The sequence below is a fragment of the Tupaia chinensis genome, unplaced genomic scaffold (assembly GCF_000334495.1).
Source record: "Tupaia chinensis unplaced genomic scaffold, TupChi_1.0 Scaffold000044_1, whole genome shotgun sequence".
NCBI classification, from domain to species: Eukaryota; Metazoa; Chordata; class Mammalia; order Scandentia; family Tupaiidae; genus Tupaia; species Tupaia belangeri.
The window spans coordinates 1,985,444-2,007,208 of NW_006159500.1; the positions used below are offsets into that span (position 1 = coordinate 1,985,444).

A 21,765-nucleotide genomic window follows, 5' to 3' on the forward strand; every position below is an offset into this window, starting at 1 on the left:
GAGAATGGAGTCTCCATTAGAAGTGAGGGATTTCCCTTCTTTGGTTACTCCCCCTGCCCTCCTGATTCCCAATAGCTAGTAGCAGGTGCTCAGGAAAACTTGTTGAATTATTCTGTGGAAGCCTATTCTTATGACTTGCTGCTGCTCACTGGGACTTAGCTAAGATGACTACACGAAAGTAGGAGGAAGAAGTGAGAAGACAGACATCTTGACATGGATTGGGTTGTCACAGAATCTGCAGCTCTGAGGGGTAGACAGACATAGATAGGAGAATCCTACAGGAAGGCCCTGTAGCAGGCATTGTTAGCTCCACCAAAATCTCCTTGTCCACCTACAGCTTTGGTGGACAGTTACCATTCCTACCAACAGTACCTGCTCCCTCTGCCTGCGAGCTGTCTCTGGCAAAGGAACTTGATTGGTTACTCAAAAAGGCGGGCTAGACATGCCAGGAGCAATTTCCCTGGGAATAATTTTTTATTTTCTTAATTATGATGCAATTAATAATAATTGTACTTATTTATGGGGCACTGTGTGATTTTTCAGTATATGAATACAATGTGTAATAATCAAAGTAGGGTAATTAGCATATTCATCATCTCACACTTTAATCATTACTTCGTATTAGAAACTCAAAATCTTCATTTAACTAATTTGATATATGTATATATAATATATAGTATATAATATGCAATATCCTTCCCATATTATATATATTATGTAATATATTATCTGTGTGTATATATATGTATGTATATCTATATATACACATATATTATCTGTGTGTATATATTATACATTATATATATTATAGATAATGTATATGTGTGTATACATGTATACACACAGATAATATATATGTAAATATATACACACACATATATATATACAAACAGAGAGAGAGAGATAATTACAGTTACTGTATTGTGCTATAGAACACTAAAACTTATTCCCTAGGAGCAATTCTAGTCTTTTTAAGTTTATATTTTCCATGAAATGGAAAGAGAGAGAGAAATTTGGAGACAGATACTCCTAACCAGTCCTCCTGCAGCAATCCACCCCTAGTCTTGGATGGCCAGAATAACGTGCATGAGTATACATGTACCCGGAGTGCTCAGGGAGGCCCTGGACATGAATCCAGGACCCTTCCCATGTGGGTCTAGTTGCATTACCATTGTGTCACCCCGGGAGTACATCTTAATCAAGGGGTGTAAACTGGCAAATGACTATTCCAGTTTCATCAACCTTCAGTGGGAGAGTTCCGAGGTGTATTCTACACAGTCACTCAGGGGGCCTTTTGAGACTGAGCCCCACTGCCCGAAGTCCAACCCTACAGAAGAACACATCCCCAGCAGGAGTCCTCCCTCCTCAGCCTCACTTCCCCTCTCTCTCGTGTTTTCCAAAATCACTTCTCAGACCAGTTGAACTCTAATCTTGCTCTCAGGTCTGCTTTTAGGGGACTCCAAAGGAAGACATCACAGGTAAAAAATTTAAATACGAGGCAAGATGTGTCCACATTGGTAAATAACGTACCTCAACACAGTATCATGCAGCAAGGTGTACTTGGCTTTTAACTCTGCCATTCTGGTAGCAGGAAGTTTTCCCATAGAATGTAACTACCAGAAAAACACACAAGAACATAAATTAGTTCAATGTAATATAAACAAGATTATGATAATAAATATAAATAAATAAAAGAACATAAATTAGTTGTCACCCTCTTCATGCTTAAGCAGGAGAAAATGGACACGGCTATTTCTTTTTTTTCTTCTTTATTTTTTTTGTTTGTTTGTTTTTTAGAGGTTTTTGCTATAGGGCGCATGCTCTTGCCAAACAGACAGAGAGAGACAGAGAAACAGAAAGTGAGAAATCACCCCCCGGGGGGATGGCCACGCCGCAATCCCTTCTCCTCCATTCTCCTCTCGGGTTCTTGGGCAATGTGGAGTATTAGAAAGATATTGAACATTTGCAGAAAATAGTTCCTGTCCTACCTCCAATAAACTCAGTGTTCTTGGACAAGTCTTTTCACCTCCCTAGGCTGTGATTTCTTCATATAGAAATTGAGGAACTGAGCTAAGCTCTTGCAATTCTAAAAAAAATATTTCTAGGTTTACCAAATAAACCACATAATGTAAACAATCAGAATGGCTATTTGTAAGTAGAGAGATGTTCAGTAATGATTACTTTTCTCCACTTACAAACAGCCATACCTCACTCTCATTCTTGTCTTCATACTTCAGCCAAACTAGCAGTTCATAAGAAGGCCTTCTCTCTCTTTTTTTTTTTTTTTTTTTTTTTTTTGAGGTTTTTGCTATAGGGCACGTGCACTTGCCAGACAGAGAGAGAGACAGAGAGATAGAAAGCGAGAAATCACCCCCCGGGAGGGATGGTCATGCCGCACGCACACGCGCCTGGCATGAATTTAAACCACTGGGTCCGGGACGCAAACCGTGGTCGACTACGTGGGAGTCCAGTGACATAGCCATTACGCTAACTGCTGGTCCTAAGAAGGCCTTCTCTTAATTCCAAATCAAAGAGAAATGCATATACCACCCTCCAAAACCCAACTCTGTACTTTTTGACTTAGGAGGGTCTTCAAAAAGTTCCTGAAAATGTGCATTACAAAAAAAAAAAAAACTGCATAGATTTCAAAATGTTTGGAACCAAAATACTTGAATTCCATTTTCCCATGAACTTTCTTAAGCCCCTACACATAACATATTATTGGGCTAACATATGAGGCATTTTGTGTCACAACTTCAAAAACCCAGTGCAATATTCAATAAATTTATTTATGTGATTAATTTTTTAAGAATTATTTTATTGGTTATTATTTTTTAAATTTGCTATAGGGTATGTGTGCTCACCAGAGAGAGAGAGAGAAAGAAAGAGAAAGTGAGCAAGGCACCAGGTCCGGGACTAGAACTACAGCCAGCACTGGTGCCATAACCACCATGTTACCTGCTGGACCCTATTAAAAAACAATTTCTAAGCAATTATTTAACTTTATCTATCTATTCGTTTATTTTTAATTTGACCAGAGAGGGACAGAGTGAGAGAGAGAAAGTAACAAAGCAAGCTGCCAATTCCGGGACTCAAACCAGTCGGCTACATGGGAGTCCAGCGCCCTTAACCACCATGCCAACTGCCAGACCCAGTTTAAATAATTTACTTCCCAACTAGTATCTAATCCCCATGAGGAAAGGGCCTGGGTTACCTTGTTCTTTATTGTCTACTCAGCCAGAACAGAATCCTAAGCATGGGACTAGCAGTTACCATAATGGCTATGTCACTGGATTCCCATGTAGTTGACCGCGGTTCAAGTCCCAGACCCAGTGGCTTAAACTCACGCCGGGCGCGTGTGCATGCGTGCCCAAGATCCTGAGAGGAAAATGGAGGAGAAGGGATTGCGCTGTGGCCATCTGCCCTAGGGGGGATGATTTCTTGCTTTTTGTCTCTCTGTCTCTTTCTGTCTTTCTGGTGAGTGCAAGTGCTCTATAGCAAAAACCACTCAAAAAAATTGTTAAATTCACCATAAAACCATATCTTCTTTGTAAAAGTGTTGGGATCATTCATGAGGGGCATACTATACCTGGTACGGTACCAGGACTCAGTTCCAATCCCCACAGCCCTCATTTTTCATGTATGGGTAAAATACATGAATATTTTTACTACTTTTCAAAAGGCTTCGCCTCTCACTGTGACAAATATCTTAAAATGTATTGTTTGACTCCTTAAATATAATTTATATGTACATTTTTTACTGCTGAGTGTTGCTCCTAAGTTGACTTAATGTTACGTTTTATAGATATTTAATTATACACATTTATTTTGATTCTGTAGTTTTATTTATTTTGGGCAACTATGTTACTTATCTTAGGTATTCAGCTATACGTATTGTGATTTAAATCTAATCTTTTTTTTTTTTTTGGAGAGGTTTTTGCTATAGGGCCCGTGCGTTCGCAAGACAGAAACAGACAAGAAATCACCCCCTCACCCCCCAGGGGGGATGGCCACACTACAATCCCTTCTTCTCCACTCTCCTCTCAGGATCTTGGGCATGCATGCACATGTGCCCAGCATGAATTTTAAGCCACCAGGTCCAAGACTCAAATCGCGGTCGACAACACGGGAATCCAGCGACATAGCCATTATGCTAACTGCTGGTCCCTAAATCTAATCTTTTTTTAAGCTTCATATATAGGCAGTCTTTTTTTTTTCTTTTAAAGAATTATTTATTTGTTTCCATGTGTTATTATTATTTTTTAATTTGACCAAACAGAGACAGAGAAAGAGAGAAAGGGAAAGTGAGAAAGCAACTCGCCAGGTCTGGAACTCAAATAGCAGTTGGCCATGTGGGAATCTGGAACCTTTAACCACCCTGCCACCTACCGGCCCTATATGGACATTCTTAAAGGAGAAAAGTTATTAGACAAAAAGGTGTGTGTGTTTGTATGTGTGTGTGTATATGTAACACGAAGGTCAAGTAGAGGCTTGTTAGCCTTGTAACTAGTTAACTAGCGGGCTTCTGGAGGTAAACTATCAGGTAAAGTAATTAGGGTGTTGTATATTCAGAAATACATACAGTATTTACTGTATTCTTAAGCTGAAGAAATCATTACCCCCACCTACTAATCTTTCCTTAATAGAAACAGAAACAAATATGATATAAGCCCTGACCTAAGGTCGCTTACAGCTTAAGAACATGATAGACACAAAAGAACGTACAGAATACTTTAAGCTCGGTATTTTTATTGTTAGTAAATAACCATATTACATGTTTTGCAATTACGTTCGTTTATTGTAAGTTAAAACAAATAAGTAAAACTATAAACTATAGACTATTTCTCAGGAGGTGGGGTTTCCAGCATGATAGATTGAAAAGCTTGGTGAAACCTTTCCCTGAAAGTTGCCTAGGCACAACTCCCCAGGAAGTCAAGCTTAAACTAAAAGCAAGGAAAAAGTATCTAAGTAGGGACACCAGACACTGCACACTGTGGGGAAAATAAACCTCACAGAATTCATCCAGGCAAGTCATGAAACAAATAAACAAATAACGAACAATAACAAACATTAAATAGCCATAAGAAGCTCCCTGGCCAAGATCAGAATCCTGAGCTGCTAGAATACATTATGGAATGACATATTGGGTTGTTGGAAAAGCCATGATGCATTTTTGCATGTCCTGACTTTTCTGGTGACTCAATAAAATGCCCAATTTTCAATAAAAAATTATATCATGCAAAGAAACAAGTAAGTGTGACTCCCTTAAACAGAGGATAAGGGGCCAGCAGGTGGTGTAGTGATTAAGGCGCTGTTCTCCCACACGGCTGACTATGGTTTGAGTCCTAGATCCGGTGACTTGAGACTTATGTGGGTGCATGTGCGTGCATGCCCAAAATCCTAAGAGGAAAATGGAGGAAAAGGGATTGCAGTGTGGCCATCACCCCTGGAGGGTAATTTCTCATCTTCTGTCTCTGTTTCTCTGGCGGGTGCACGCGTCCTATAGCAAAAATCTCTCAAAGGAAAAAAGGGGCCTGCAGGTGGCATAGTGGTTAAGGCACTGGACTCCCATGTGCCCGACTGTGGTTGAAGTTTTGAACCTGGCAGATTGAAACTCACAATGGGCACATGTGCATGCATGCCCAAATCCTGAGGGTAAAATGGAGGAGAAAGCATTGCAGCATGACCATACCCCTGGGGCAGGGGGTGGGGGTGATTTCTTACTTTCTGTCTCTCTGTCTTTCCAGCAAGTGCATACAGCCTATAGCAAAGAAAAGAAAATAAAGAAAAACTCTCAAAAGAAAAACCAGAGTGGGGAAAAAAAAAGAAACAGGCAGGAATTGCCTTGGGAAGGGTACATACGTCTTATTAAATCTAACAAGGACTTCAAAGCAGCTATTATAAATGTGCTTGAAGAATAAAAGGAAATCATCCTTAAAGAATTAAAGGAGAGTGTAATGACAATTTATTAGAGAATATTAATAGAGAAAAATTTCGAGGAAGCCAAATTGGAATCTCTAAATGGAAAATTATAGTAATTTAAAAATTTAATGGAGGAGCTCAACGCTAGATTTGAACAGGCAGAAGAAACACTGAACTTGAAGGCAGATCAGAAGATTATATAATTTGAGAAACAGAGAGAGAGCATAAAGACACATGAAGCAATTTTAACAGAAATGAGGGACACCATTAAGTCCACCAGCTTACACGTTATGAGATAATTAGAAAGAAAGAAGATAGAAAAAATACTTGAAGAAATAATGTCTTAAAACTTTCCAAATGTAATGAAAAAAGAGAAAACAACACATCTAAGAGCTCAAATTATTTAAAGTAGGATAAATAAAAAGACAGTCACAATCAGACACATTAAAATCAAACTGCTGAAAGCCAAAGATAAAGAGAAAACCTTGAAATCAGCCCAAACAAAAGCCCCGCTTATCTTGTACAAGAGAATCACAGTAAGAGTAGCAAGTAACTTCTCATCTAAAACAATGGAGTCCAGAAAGCAGTGGAATGACATTATCAAAGTGATGAAAGAGAAAGGAAAAGAAAAAACCAGAAACAAAACAAAACAAAAAACTCACAACTTCCACCCAAGAAACTTTAATCTATCAAAAATATCTTTTAAAAATGAAGGGGAAATTAAGACATTCTATAATATAAACCTAAGTGGAGAGAATCATCAAAGGCAGATCTACCTTATCAAAATTACTAAAGCAGAGCCAGCAGGTGACATGGAGGTTAAGGCACTAGATCCCACATGGCCAACTGAGCAGTTTGAGTCCCAGACCCTGTGGCTTAAACAGTCACAGCAAGCATATGGGCCCAATTCCTGAGAGGAGACTGGAGGTGAAGGGATTGTGGAGTGACCCTCAACTCCAGAGGATGATTGCAATACCCTCTCACTCCCCATCTCTTTCTAACAAGAGTATGCACCCAATAGCAAAAATTAAAAAACATTATTACTAAAGAAAGTTCTTGGGAACCAGCAGTTAGCGTAGTGGCTATGTCACTGGACTCCCACGTAGTCGACCGCGGTTCGTGTCCCGTACCCGGTGGCTTAAAACTCACGCCGGGTGCGTGTGCGTGTGTGCCCAAGATCCCGAGAGGAGAATGGAGGAGAAGGGATTGCGGCGTGACCATCCCCCCTGGGGGGTGATTTCTCGCTTTCTGTCTCTATGTCTCTCTCTGTCTGTCTGGCGAGCGCACGCGCCCTACAGTGAAAATCTCTCCAAAAAAAAAAGAAAGTTATTTAAGCTAAAATTGACATCAGATAACAAATGCATATAAAAAAGAGTGCACACACACATATTGAAAACATACACATACACAAAAACTTGGACAAATATTTACAGCAGCATCGTTTATAATAGTGAAAAACAGGAGACAGCCTATATATCTATTAGTTGATAAACAGACAAAATATTGTATATCCACATGATAGAACAGTATTCAGTCATAAAAAGAAATAGAGTCTTGATACCTGCTACAATATAGATCTGTGAAATAATTATTCTAAGTGACAGAGGCCACACTCAGAAGGCCACATATTATGTTACTTCATTTATATGAAACATCCAGGAGAGCAAATCTAAGTAGGTTCAGTGGTTTCCTACCGGTATGGCAGGAGGAAAGTAACTGTAAATGTGTACAAGGTTTCTTTCTGGTGTATTGGAAATTCTATACAATTTGTGATTATTCAACTCTGTACATATATGAAAGACCTCTGAAACCACTTAATCAGAGTGAAATTTATAACATGCAAATTATAACTCAATAAAACTTTAATTTTGAAATGTAAATTTTATTAGAAATCAGGATTCTTCAGTGTGTTGAGAAAGGATAAACATCAAAGAACTTAGTGCAAACTCTGGGACCAGCAGTTAGCGTAATGGCTATGTTGCTGAACTCCCATGTAGCCAACCATGGTCTGAGTCCCAGACTCGGTGGCTTAAACTCATGCCAGGCACGTGTGCGTGTGTGCCCAAGATCCTGAGAGGAGAATGGAAGAGAATGGATTGCGGCATGGCCATCCCCTGGGGGAGGGTTGATTTCTCACTTTCTGTCTCTCTGTCTCTGTCTGTCTGGCGAGTGCACGTGCGATAGCAAAAACCTCTCCAAAAAAGAAAGAAAGAAGAAAGAAAGAAAGAAAGAAAGAAAGAAAGAAAGAAAGAAAGAAAGAAAGAAAGAAAGAAAGAAAGAAATCAGTACAAACTCTGTAATGTTAAAACGGAATTGTAAATCTGAATATGTTTTAAAACAAACAAAAAAATTGTCCTAGTTTTGTCCATTAAGATAGCCTAGAGGGGCCAGCAGGTGGCATAGTGATTAAAGTGTTGAACTCCTACATGGGTGACCATGATTCAAGTCCCAGACCCATCAGCATGAAACTCAAGCAGGCATGTCTGTGTGTGTGCATGCATGCCCAAAATCCCAAGAGGAAAATGGAAGAGGAAGAATTGCAGCATAGCCATCCCCAGCCGCCACCCCCGGGGGAGGGGGAGATTTCTTATTTTCTCTCTGTCTCTTGTTGTCTCTCTGGTGAATACATGTGCCTTATAGCAAAAATCTCTCAAAAATGATGGTCTAGAGATAATGCCAAATCAGAAATATCGAAGAGCCCTAACATCCCATTGTGGTCTTTTATATCATTCTCCACTAGAGGAAACCAGCAAGTGTCAGACAAATGGCTGATTTTCGGTCAGGGGAAGGAAAGACACAAAGGGAAGCTGAGCTATCTCATGCCAGAAAGCAAGAACTATATGTAGAATATCATAGGATTTTGTATGTGGGTATGTGAATATATAGAGATCTAGAAGGATAAGATGTTGACTAAGATGTCATGAGGGTGTTAACTAAGGTGTTAAAATGATGTTCTCTGGGTGGTAAGAATGTGTTGTTTTTATTTTGGCTTGCCTGTATTTTCTAATTTTTCCAATGCCTATGTACTGATTTTAATAATAAAGGCCATAAAATACATGCTTGAAGACTATTGCTGTAAACAACAGGGAGTCAGAGCAGAACTTGGAACTAGAGAGCGCTGGGATCAGATCCTACTGGCAGACACTCTAGAGATTAGCTCTGCCTTAATGAAAGCTATGCCATAATAACATTTCGCAGAAAATGTAAACTACCTCTTTAAGCATATCTGTTCCTAGTAGGACATTTTAGACTCGGGTTTAGAATATAAAATTCCAGCGCTCATACATAGTAGCAAACATGGAAAAAATTGTTGCATTTACACTGTATGATACAAATGGGTACAGAAACCAAGCTTGTCATGTTTTAAAAATGCATAATCTAAGAAATACAGCATAAAGGCCAATCTTAAATTGTCAAGAGAGTATATCCACAGCGAAAGGTTAGATATAATGTCATGAGTTCATAAATACGATTTCACAATAGACACTTGTGTTCCTGAATTGCCTTGTTGGTAATTGTGACTGGAAGGAAACATTTACTCTAGAGCTGAAAGTTTAACAAGAGTTCATGATTCATGGATGACACGTAATAATATGGAAAAAATTCCAAATATTGAAATTCTAGGACATTCCAAGGAAAGTAATAGCTCAGAAAGAACTTTTACCAAGTGAACTGGAAGGGGGTCAGCATGAGGAAACAATTAGGTGTTTGTGTGGGTGTCTGCAAAGAACCTGGATTTGTCCAACCTAGCCATGGCTTTTAGCTCACTATGTTCTGGTGGCTTCTAGTGGTTGGTGTAAACTTGAAGCATAAATGCTTACCATCCTTATCTCCCTCTCATCCTCTCCCTTTCAACCATGGGAAATAAACAACACGGCCATTGGAAATGCAACAGATGTCGCAATGCCACTTCATCTCTTCCATTTGACTTTTCCCCTTAATCATTCTATCAAGCTTTAGTTTTCTCACATAATGTAACTCATTCACTAGAAAAAAAAAATAGGCCACCTAAACTCATCTCCCATATCAATAGGTCTATTTATCTATAACCTCATCCACTTTTCTTTCCCCAAGTATCAAAAATTAAGTACTCTTGTCTTCTTGGTTAAGGCTAACCCATTCACCTATACTCCCAGATATGTACATAGTCTCCTGTCTCTTCCTAGACATTAGGTCGCTGGTTATAACTTCCCTCTTTAAGAACCCCTACTTCTCCCTCTTCACTAGCCCAGCACAGGAGTCAGGTACATCACAAGTGGACTTTGATTTGAATTTCAGCTCTGCTATTTTTTAACTATGTAACTTGGAGTAATATTTAATCACCTGTGCTTTAGTTTCTTCAGTTGTAAAAAGGAAGGAAAGAAGAGAGTCTCCATTTCACATGACTGTGGTGTAGACAAAATGAATCTATTTTGAATAGAGTATTAGTATACAAATAAGGGTGTAACCAGTGAGAGTTAGCTATTTTATTATCATTAGCCTCAACTATAAACTTACCAGCCTTTCTCATTTAAAAACCAAAGAAAAGAAAAAGAAATCCACCCTGGACACAATGCTCCTGTCCAATTACCCCTTTGTTTCACTTTCGTTTTTTCATGTCAGTTCTCAAAAAAACATCATCTCAGTGCTTTACCTTCCTTACTCACCTAATCCATTGTAACCAGATTGCGAGTTCTCCACCAAACTAGTGAACTAAGGACTCCCTTATTTCTATGATTACGATATTTTTCTCTTTTTCAGTGATTTGACAGTTATGTGTTTTGGTATAGTATTCTTTGGTTAAAAATTGGTTAAAAATTTTGGATCTGCGGGTTTATGGTTTTCATCAGTTCAGGAACATTTCAGGCCTTATGTCTTTACGTAGTTTTTTCTGACCCATTCCTTCTCCTCTCCTTGCTGGCCACATAACGACCATGAATTGCTGATACTTTATTTTTGTCACCCAGCCTTTTTTGTTTCGGATTGCTGATACTCTGTTTATTTTTGTCACCCAGCCTTTTTTGTTTCATTTTGGATAGTTGCTACTGCTCACAGATTTTTTTAAAGAATTATTTAATTTTATTTATTATTATTATTTTCCAGTTGCTACAAAGCATGTGCACTCACCAGAAACAGTGAGCGAATGAGAAAGAGTCACCAGGTCGGGACTCAAACTACAGTTAGCCATGTGGGAGTCTAGTGCCTTCACCACCACACCATCTACTGGCTCCGATATTTTAAAGCTCACTGATCTCTTTTACTTTAGCATTTAATACACTGTTAATTCCATGCATTGAATTCTTCATCTAGATTTTTTATCTTTAGAAGTTCAATTTGGGTCTTACATTAACTTCCACTCTTCTCATATGCTCATGCTTTCCTCCACCTTTTTTCCAGCATATGAGATATTTATCATTGCTGTTCTAAAGTCCTTGTGTACTAACTCATTTTCTGGGGTCTCTTCTTATTATAAGTGGTATTTTATTACTTCTTCGTGTGCAGCAATCTGATGTTTTTTTGTTTTGTTTTGTTTTGTTTTCGGCAGGGAAAGACCTGTATATACGTACACACACATATAAATGCACACACATTTTTTTTTTTAAATGAGAGACAGAGAGAGGAGGAGAAGGAAGAAAGAGACTCAGGTACTTTTTTTTTTTTTTTTTTTGGAGAGGTTTTTGCTATAGGGCACGTGCGCTCGCCAGACAGACAGAGAGAGACAGAGAGATAGAAAGCAGGAAATCACCCCCCAGGGGGGATGGCCACACCACAATCCCTTCTCCTCCATTCTCCTCTCGGGATCCTGGGCACGCATGCACACGCGCCCGGCGTGAGTTTAAGCCACTGGGTCTGGGACTCGAACTGCAGTCGACTACGTGGGAGTCCAGCGACACAGCCATTATGCTAACTGCTGGTCCCCTAGACTCAGGTACTTTTGACAGAGTCTTACCCTTGCAAACCTCTACCCAAGCCTCCCAGTTAGCTAGAATCACAGGAGTGTGCCACCATACTGAGCCTGTCCAGGTTGGCCTAGGAACTGTGCCTGGGTCTCTCATGTGGCCCCAGACTTGAGCAATGGCACATTTTCACTTGTAACACCACACATGGACCTGGACTGGTCATTTCTGATTGAATGCCAGACATTACAAAATTTAGACCATTAGGGGATGAAATCTGGTGGTGGCTGGGGGTGGAGGGTAGGGTTCTTTTAAATATTCTTTGGCTTTGTGAGACTATATTAGGTTGTCAGAAAAGTCATAATGTAAAAATGCAACAATGCACCATGACTTTCTTGATGACCCAATAGTGACTTGGATACAGTTTTTGTTTTGTTTTTGAGGCATGCTTTAAACCTTTACTAAAGAGATTCAGAACAATCTTTCTCTAGGGCTAATTTTGTCCCACTACTGAGTCAGTATTCTTTTTAATCAATGCCCCATGTGTTAGGTCTGGTTGACGGACATGAACAATTCTTGTTACTGTGTGAGCTGCAAGTACCATTCACCCCTCCTTTCTGAGGGTTCTTTCCCCAGCCTTAGTAGTATTCTTGCACATACACTGATCAATACTCAGAGTCTAAGGAAACCCTCTGCAGTAACGCTCTCTTCGTGAAACTCTTTCTACCTATATGTTTTGGTCAAATGGACCTCCCTAGACTCCAAACTTTCGCAAATAATCAGCACAACTACCTGTTTGGGTTTATTTTCCTTTGTATGCTATAACCTAGAGACTTTATCTAGATAGTAAATTGGGACAACTGTAGGCCTTACCTCATTTGGATCTCTACTCCAGGGCATCACTGTCCTGTGTGAACTGTTGTCCAAGTCTGGGACTCTTTTATCAGGTAGCTTGATACATTTTTCAGTTGTTTAAGGTAGGGGCTAAATCTATTTCCTCTTACTCCATCTTGGCTGGAAGTGGAGACTCAATAATCTTTCTATTTTAACTTTGAATGATATTTCTCAGGCTTTATCTTACTTGATAATTTTCTTTTTCAATTTTTTTTTTTATCTTGGGAGTATGTACTTAAAAGAGACAGAGACAGAGAGAGCGTGCACTCCCCCCATTGAGATATGGTCGCACCACAATCTTTTCTTCATTTCTCTATTCTGTCAGAATTATGGGCACACATGCACATGTGCCCGATATAGTTTTCAAGCCACCAGGGCTGGTATTCAAGTTGCAATCAGCCGTATGGGATCTGATTCCCTGTGCATAGTGCTTAACCACTATGCTATGGGGTTGGCCCAGATAATTTTACAATATTTATTATTACTGACGTTAAAGTTCATCATTCTTGAAACTCTCTTCTTTTAGTTTCTGAAATACATGTTCTCATGTCTTTCATTACACTTCTGTCTACCGTTTCCTGACTCTTCTATCTCATGGTCCTCCTTTTAAAAGTTGGCTCTCTTCCCTTTTATAAATTCACTTGCTCTAGGCTCTTATTTACTCTCATAGTCTGAACCACCACCTATGTGCTGTGACTTGCAAACAGAGGGCTCTACAGGATATTGGTCCTAGGACAAGCTAGGACTTTATTTGGGCCAGGGCATGTAACACATGGGGCTTGTGGTTAGAGAATAATGAATACTTTCTAGGCTAACATCTGGAACACATGAAATTATTTACTTAAACAATACAATATCAATATTTAGGCACTCACTACTCTTTAGAGATAAATTTGATATTATGGGGTATTTCATTCACAGATTCTGTTGAACTACATATTGACAGATAGTTTCACAAAATAAACTCTGTATAACGTGCCATTCACAAGTTCTCATCATGACTGACTTCAAGTCTTATTCTTGAGTCTGTTCTACATGCTACCAGCAGACAGCTCTGTTCAAGTGTGATTCTCACTTTGCTTTAAATCTAGCAAAGGATCCCATCACCTTCAGGATTAAGACTATGTTTCTTAAATATCACATATAAGGATCTTCATTGTCTGACAGCAGTCATCCTGTCCAACTCTGTCTCTTCCCTCTAATGTCTCTTGGCCACTTTGGTTCTGTAGTACCAACTATAGTTCATGCAGTAGGTAGAATAATGTCTCCTCCCAAAAGATACCCATGTACCGATCCCTGGAACTAGTAGATATGTCATTTACATGACAAAAGGGACTTTGCTGCTGTGTTTACAACTATGAACCGTGAAGTAGGAGATTACTGTGGATGATTCAGATGGGTCCTATTTAATCACATGAGAAGTCTCCTTAAAAGCCAAGACTCTTACCTGACTGGGTTAGAGTGATGAAAAGGAAAAGAAAAGAGATTTAGAATGTGAGAAGGACTTGACCTCCTATGGTTGGCTTTGAATATGGAGGCTGGTCGTCATGAATCAAGGAAGATGAGTGGGCTCTAAAAGTTGAAAAAGGCAAGGAAATAGTTTCTCTCCTAGAACCTCCAGGAAAGAAAGCAGCCCTACCTACACTAGATTTTATAACAGTCAGGTAAGACCCATGTTAGGACTTCTGATCTACAGAATTATAAGATGATAAACTGATTTTGTTTCAGCCGCTAAATTTGTGATGATTTGCTATGGCAGCAAGAGAAAATGAATACAGTTCCCCAATGATACTGCATCTTTGCCCATCATATTCTGCCATCTGCAATTTCTTCTCTCTCTTGTTCACTTAGAGCACTCTTACTCTTCTTTACCAAACTGGTTACCACCCTGTAGCTCCTTTAAGTTACAATTCCAGGCAGAATTATTTCTTTTTTTCTATCATGTCTGCGTTTTTCTGTTCTATTATTGTACGTACTGTACCCTATCATCAACATATGTGTAAAAAGGTCTCTCTCCTTAAACTGTGCACTTTTTGATGATAGAAACCCTGCTGTATTCATTTTTGAGCCCTAGTACATAGCTTGGTATCTTGTAAGTGTGCAATAATTTTCATTAAACTGTTCTCAAGTTAATCTTATTTAAAAACCTATGCTGTAGATGTAAGATCTCATGTCTACTCACTCACTTCCATTCCAACTTACCTGTCACAGAAGGTAAATATAAAAGGAGCAATGGAATAGGTAGTTTGGTTTGAACATGAGTTTGGGAGAGCAGAGACTGCCATCAGAAATGTCGCCTCGCCTGCAGCTTTTCTTCTGTGTGGTTGGCAAGGTTTATAGGATGAGTGGAGAGGTCTGGAACTGTTCTCTCGCAGCTGTCTGGTTACTTCTCTGGTGGCCCACCACAGGAATGCGAGCGGGAGGTGGAAGAGGCAGACAGGGACTCCCCAGAGTTAAGGTATCAGATGTGGTGGACATTGTGGATGAGAAATGCAGGTGCTCAGCTCTATGTATGACTTCAAAGCTGTGTTCCAACAACTTTAAGATAACATATATGGCCACATAAGCAAAAAGCATGCCTAAGAACATATGCTTAAGCATGCCAAGCACTCACATTGTTCCAGTGAAACTGCAATTCCCTGGACCTTTGTTGATCATTTAACCCTTGTTTAAAATAATTTATTCCCTACTTCCAAAGATCCTGGAAAGAGAAGGTAGCAGGCTGAAGTAGTTGTGAGCCTGAGAGGCAGGAAATAAGCCAGGCTGAAATCCAGATGCTTCTCCAAGCACTTCAAAGGGTGAACCAATGGTTAAGAACAAAGAATCCAACAGAACCAAAGCCATGAAGGGCGTTCACATAAAGGTCAGAACATAATCAGAGTCAGAAAACGGCCACATTAAAAACAGTGGGGTGGGACCAGCAGTTAGCGTAATGGCTATGTTGCTGAACTCCCATGTAGTTGACCATGGTTCGAGTCCCAGACCTGGTGGCTTAAACTCATGCCAGGTGTGTGTGTGTGTGTGTGTGTGTGTGTGTGTGCCCAAGATCCAGAGAGGAGAATGGAGAAGGGATTGCAGCATGGCCATCCCCCCGGGGGGTGATTTCTTGCTTTCTGTCTCTCTGTCTCTCTCTGTCTTTCTGGCAAGCTAATGTGCCCTATAGCAAAAACCTCTAAAAAAAAACCAAAAAACAAAAAACAAACAGTGGGGTGACTAAAGTCACAAAACAAAAACCAGACGGGGAGGAATGGAGGCAAAGGTCCCAGAATGAATTCTGTTCAGAGGTGACTTTGACCAACCAGCTTTTAGTCCTTTACATGCAGAGGCTCCCTCCTTGAAGGTACCAGAAAAGGACCAGGTGTGAGTTTGGACAGTGAGAAACCTGAAATGAAGTGGGGACCTTAGAGATCACAGCGTCTCACATACAAAGGTTACAAATGTATGAAGATTGCAGCATGGCCATCCCCCCGGGGGGTGATTTCTTGCTTTCTGTCTCTCTGTCTCTCTCTGTCTTTCTGGCAAGCTAATGTGCCCTATAGCAAAAACCTCTAAAAAAAAACCAAAAAACAAAAAACAAACAGTGGGGTGACTAAAGTCACAAAACAAAAACCAGACGGGGAGGAATGGAGGCAAAGGTCCCAGAATGAATTCTGTTCAGAGGTGACTTTGACCAACCAGCTTTTAGTCCTTTACATGCAGAGGCTCCCTCCTTGAAGGTACCAGAAAAGGACCAGGTGTGAGTTTGGACAGTGAGAAACCTGAAATGAAGTGGGGACCTTAGAGATCACAGCGTCTCACATACAAAGGTTACAAATGTATGAAGGTGTCTGTCCATACTGGTCATTTGTGAATGATCACTTGGATCATTTTGCTGATCACAGACCAAAGCCCTGTCCTTCCCCTGTCCTAAGGAGTTGTCTTTATAAATACAGGTTAGCCCGGACAACAGCAGGCCTGATCCTGGCCCGGGCTGCTTTCTTCTTTATACTTTGCTATAGGGTGTGGGCACTTGCTGGCAAGAGAGAGAGGGGAGAGGAGGAGGACAAAGGAGAAAAAGAGGAGGAAGGGAAAGGAGGAAGAGAGAAGAGGAGAGAAGAAGAAGAGAGTGGAGAAAGAAAAGAGAGGGGGAGGAGAGAGAGAGGAGAGAAAGTGAGAAAGCACTCGCAGAATACTGAGGGCACCTCCCCTCTCAGCTGGTGGTCAGCAGTGTATTCCTACCCTAGGCTGTGCAGTTTCAGGTAGGGAACACAGATGCTCCCTTCAGCAGAGAAAGTTTGGGATCTTGGATACTATTTTCATGTTTTGAAGACGATTCTGCCCACAGTATCTTTCCAGTAATCATCAATAACAATCTATGTGTTCTAGAAGCATCTTGGAGTGCCCTCTACTTCCCCTTCTAGCTGGAAGGTTGAGATAGATGGTGAAGCTTTTTGCTGCTAAACACAGGGCTACTGTTCTTTCAGTAGAACCAAAATGCAAAGTTGCAACCTGAACTTCCCCACTGAAACCATAAATGGAACTTGGGAGCACGCGATGGGGATATTTGAGTTTCACTCTTTCTATACACTGGCATAGGGGCTTTAAATCCTGGCAGCACATTTGCACAAGTCATTTATATTCTTGTTGTGTTTATTACCAAATAGCTTGTTCTTTTGGGCTGTATTCTAGGTGGAATTGCTGTTTCATTTTTGATTCTCGCAGAATACTGAGGGCACCTCCCCTCTCAGCTGGTGGTCAGCAGTGTATTCCTACCCTAGGCTGTGCAGTTTCAGGTAGGGAACACAGATGCTCCCTTCAGCAGAGAAAGTTTGGGATCTTGGATACTATTTTCATGTTTTGAAGACGATTCTGCCCACAGTATCTTTCCAGTAATCATCAATAACAATCTATGTGTTCTAGAAGCATCTTGGAGTGCCCTCTACTTCCCCTTCTAGCTGGAAGGTTGAGATAGATGGTGAAGCTTTTTGCTGCTAAACACAGGGCTACTGTTCTTTCAGTAGAACCAAAATGCAAAGTTGCAACCTGAACTTCCCCACTGAAACCATAAATGGAACTTGGGAGCACGCGATGGGGATATTTGAGTTTCACTCTTTCTATACACTGGCATAGGGGCTTTAAATCCTGGCAGCACATTTGCACAAGTCATTTATATTCTTGTTGTGTTTATTACCAAATAGCTTGTTCTTTTGGGCTGTATTCTAGGTGGAATTGCTGTTTCATTTTTGATTATTTATTGCTAGTATATAGATGTCATTCAGTTTTGTTCACTAAAATTATTATTTACCATATAAATAGAGGCCAAACCTCAGAAACTTGATGTAAGGCTTTTGAAGTGTTCTGAAAATGTTTCGTTTAGGGCAGAATATCTTTGACTCTTTTGTCCACTTGATATACCCTGAGCATCTAGAACACTGACACCAAGGTCCTCAAAAATATCTAACCAGCTGAGGCCGCCATGTCTCATGCCTTTCTCAATGACAGCTGTTATCCTCTTGTGTTTAAATCGTGCTCACATGTGTGAGCACCAGATGGGAAGCTCTCTGAAGGAAAGGATCATACTAGTGTGCCAAGAGCTCTCACACAGCAGGCACTCAGCACATGTCTAAAGAAACTATCAGTACGTAGCTGGGTGGGACTGCAGAATGAGGTTGAGCTATCATAGAAGTAAATGCATTTTGTAAGGCTGCAATGATATACAGTGGGTGAATGTAAAATAAATAAAGTAAAAAAGAAAAAAGGAAAGAAAAAAAAGAACAAACCAGGTTCCAATTAGGAAAAAAAAAAGTAAATCTCAATGTGTCACTTTCCCTTTTCATATACACGTGTAAATAGGACACCATGATCAAGGACAGCACCAAAGGAACATACAGACATCAGTCATAGAAGTAACACCAGCAGTCTGAGGAGTGCGTGTGCACACGCACGTGTGTGTATAAAGGACATGAACTTGGGGCCAGCAGGTAGTATGGTGGTTAAGGAGGTGAACTCCCTCATGGCTGACTGTGATTCAAGTCTGGAACCTGGAGGCTTGAAAATCATTCTGGGCGAATGTGTGTATGTGTGTGCCCCAAATTCAAGGAGGAGATGGAGGAGAAGGGATTATGATGTGGCCATCCCCTCTGGGGAGTGAGTTCTCTCTTCTCATTGTCTGTCTCTCTCTGGCAAGCGCATGCACCCTGTGGCATGCATGCGTGCATCAATAAATGACATAAATTTGAAACTGACTGGTTGAGATTTATGGATTGATTGGTTGTATGTGGGAGACACGCTCTATATAGTATGGAATGTAATGTTAAGAGCTTTTGACCAGAAAGCTTGTCGAACATTTTCTCCTGACAGTTTGTATCCAAGGACAGTCCTCCACTCAGTACAATCTACCTACAGGGACACATAACTCAGCTCACACTTATTCACTATAAATAGTTTCAGTAGATTGGTGGGCCACATTTAAGTATCAACAAGAGTCAGGTCTGACCTGGTGGTGCATTAGTGACATGATGCTCGGACAATGCTGAATCCATATGGAAGATCACAACTTTGGTTCCTCAGTCGACCTTAAACACCAGTGTGTGCACCATGATCCTGAATGGCTGAGAAGGCTTGGCAGTGGGGGTAGAAGGTGGATCATGGCAGGAGAGCCTGTGGTGGGTGCTTGCCTTTCTCTTTCTCCCTTCCGCCTCCTCCATCTCTCTGCCTTTCTTCTATCTTTTTTCACTGTCTCTCTCATTCTCATGAAGGAAAGAAACTTTAAAAAAACTTCCCAAGTAAAACAGAAAATGCTACATCTGACAAATACTTAGAGGGCAAGTCAACAAATTTTTAGAAAATAACTAAATGGGTATCATAAAATGAAATCTGAAGTTAGACTCTCATAATATTTTAGATTATATCCTAATATGAACCAGTTAACTGCCTTATTAATCTCTTTAAATACTCTAATTGACTTGTAACAGAAAATAGCTATTACCCATGAAAATTATATAACAGATTATCCTGGAATTTCCTCAGAAAAGGGTGGGATATTCGGAATTAACACAGATTTCCAAGAAATGTGTTTTTTATAATATTTAGAGACATTGTTTTTTAGCTTATCTTAGTTTTAGAAAAGGCAGAGGAAACCATATAATATCACTACGTATAATTTTAACATTTTTCACTTGATACCAACTTTGATACCCAAGCAAAATAAAGTAAAAAGAAATAAAAATTAAGTTAAAAAAATAGACTCTAGCAAACATGTCACCAAACACAGCTGCTTCTAGTTCACTAAGCTATTACAAAACATTTTAATGTGCTTTCTGGCAAACATAAATAGTCTCATTTCAAGGAAATGCCACAGTTCCAGTTATTACTGATATACTGTAAAGTTTAAGGATATATTACCATTTCTACAGATTTCTATATCATAAAAAGGTAAAATAAAATATGTAAGATAGACCTTAACTAGTATTGTAAGAGTTTATTTAATGCCAAAGATTGTAAACTTTCAGCCAATGGTATAAATACTCTAAATACAGATTTTTTTTTTTTTTTGGGAGAGGATTTTGCTATAGTGTGGATGTGATTGCCAGAAAGACAGAGACAGAGAGACAGAAAGCGAGAAATCACCCCCAGGGGGGATGGCCACACCACAATACCTTCTCCTCCGTCCTCCTCTCAGAATATTGGGCATGTATGCACATGTACCTGGCATGAGTTTAAGCCACCGGATTCAGGACTCAAACTGCGGTCGACTACATGGGAGTCAAGCAACATAGCCATTATGCCATCTGCTGGTTCCTAAATACAGATTTTTTAACGTGCACATATTTTTTTACAATTAGAAAATCCACTAACAACATTGTCTTAAAAATATGAGTTTTCTAGAAGAGATGAACAAATTTCTGAAACATTTACTATATTCAGATTGAACCAGGAAGAAGCAGGAAGCCTGAATAGACCAGTAACAAGTAATGAGATTGAAGCAGTAATAAATTGTGTCCAAAGAAAAGCCAAGGCCCAGATAGCTTCACTGCTAAATTCTGTAAGTCCTTTAAAGAAGAATTAACATCAATTCTCTTCAAACTATTTAAAAAGGTCCAAGTGGAGGGAACCCTCCTAAACTCATTTTACAAAGCCATCATCACTAAGATAACAAAGGCAGAGAAGGACATAACAAATGGAGGGAAGGAAGGAAGGAGAAAATTACTGCCCAGTATCCCTGATGATCACAGATGCACAAATTCTCAACAAAACTCAAATCAGATCCTCCACATAGAGCAATGGTTAAGTGCAGTGCATGGAAAGCCAGATCTCACATGGCTAACTGTGGTTTGAATCCTGGCCCTAACAGCTTACAAGACATGGACACGTGTGCCTCAAATCCTGACTAGGTGGACAAATGGAGAGAAAAGGATTGTGATGTGACCATGGCCCATTGGTGGAGCATTTTTTCTTTCTTTTTTGTTTCCCTCTTTCTCTCTGGTGAGCACATATACCCACTAGTGAAAAATCAAACTAACAAACAAAAAATCCCTTGGAAATCAAATCCAATAACACAAAGATTACATACCTGACCAAGTAGAACTTATCCCAGGAATATAAGAAATACACAAAACAATAAATGTAATAAATCACATAAACAGAAGGAAAGACAAAAATCACACGATCATATCAATTGAAGCAGAGAAAGTGCTTGATAAAGAACAACATCCCTTCTTGGGAACCAGCAGTTAGCGTAATGGCTATGTCGCTGGACTCCCACGTAGTCGACCGCGGTTCGTGTCCCGGACCCGGTGGCTTAAAACTCATGCCGGGCGCGTGTGCGTGCGTGCCCAAGATCCCGAGAGGAGAATGGAGAAGGGATTGCGGCGTGACCATCGCCCCTGGGGGGTGATTTCTCGCTTTCTGTCTCTATGTCTCTCTCTGTCTGGCGAGCGCACGCGCGCTACAGTGAAAATCTCTCCAAAAAAAAAAAAGAACAACATCCCTTCTTGATTAAGACTCAACAAAGCAGGCATAAATATATTTCTTTCTCATTCTTTCTTTTTTTAGTTTTACTATAGGGCAATATGTGCTTGCTGGAGAGAGACTG

The 21,765-nt window shown here is 40.0% G+C and overlaps 1 protein-coding gene across 1 annotated transcript in view; it reads right to left on the reverse strand.

Annotated features, from left to right (window-relative positions):
• The window catches only part of CCDC146 (coiled-coil domain containing 146), a 169,552-nt gene that overhangs the window by 69,395 nt on the left and 78,392 nt on the right, over window positions 1-21,765 (reverse strand). The window contains exon 3 of the mRNA XM_027773352.1: window positions 1,531-1,613. Within this exon, the coding sequence (XP_027629153.1) occupies window positions 1,531-1,613 (83 nt within the window). The remainder of the gene's footprint in view (window positions 1-1,530; window positions 1,614-21,765) is intronic.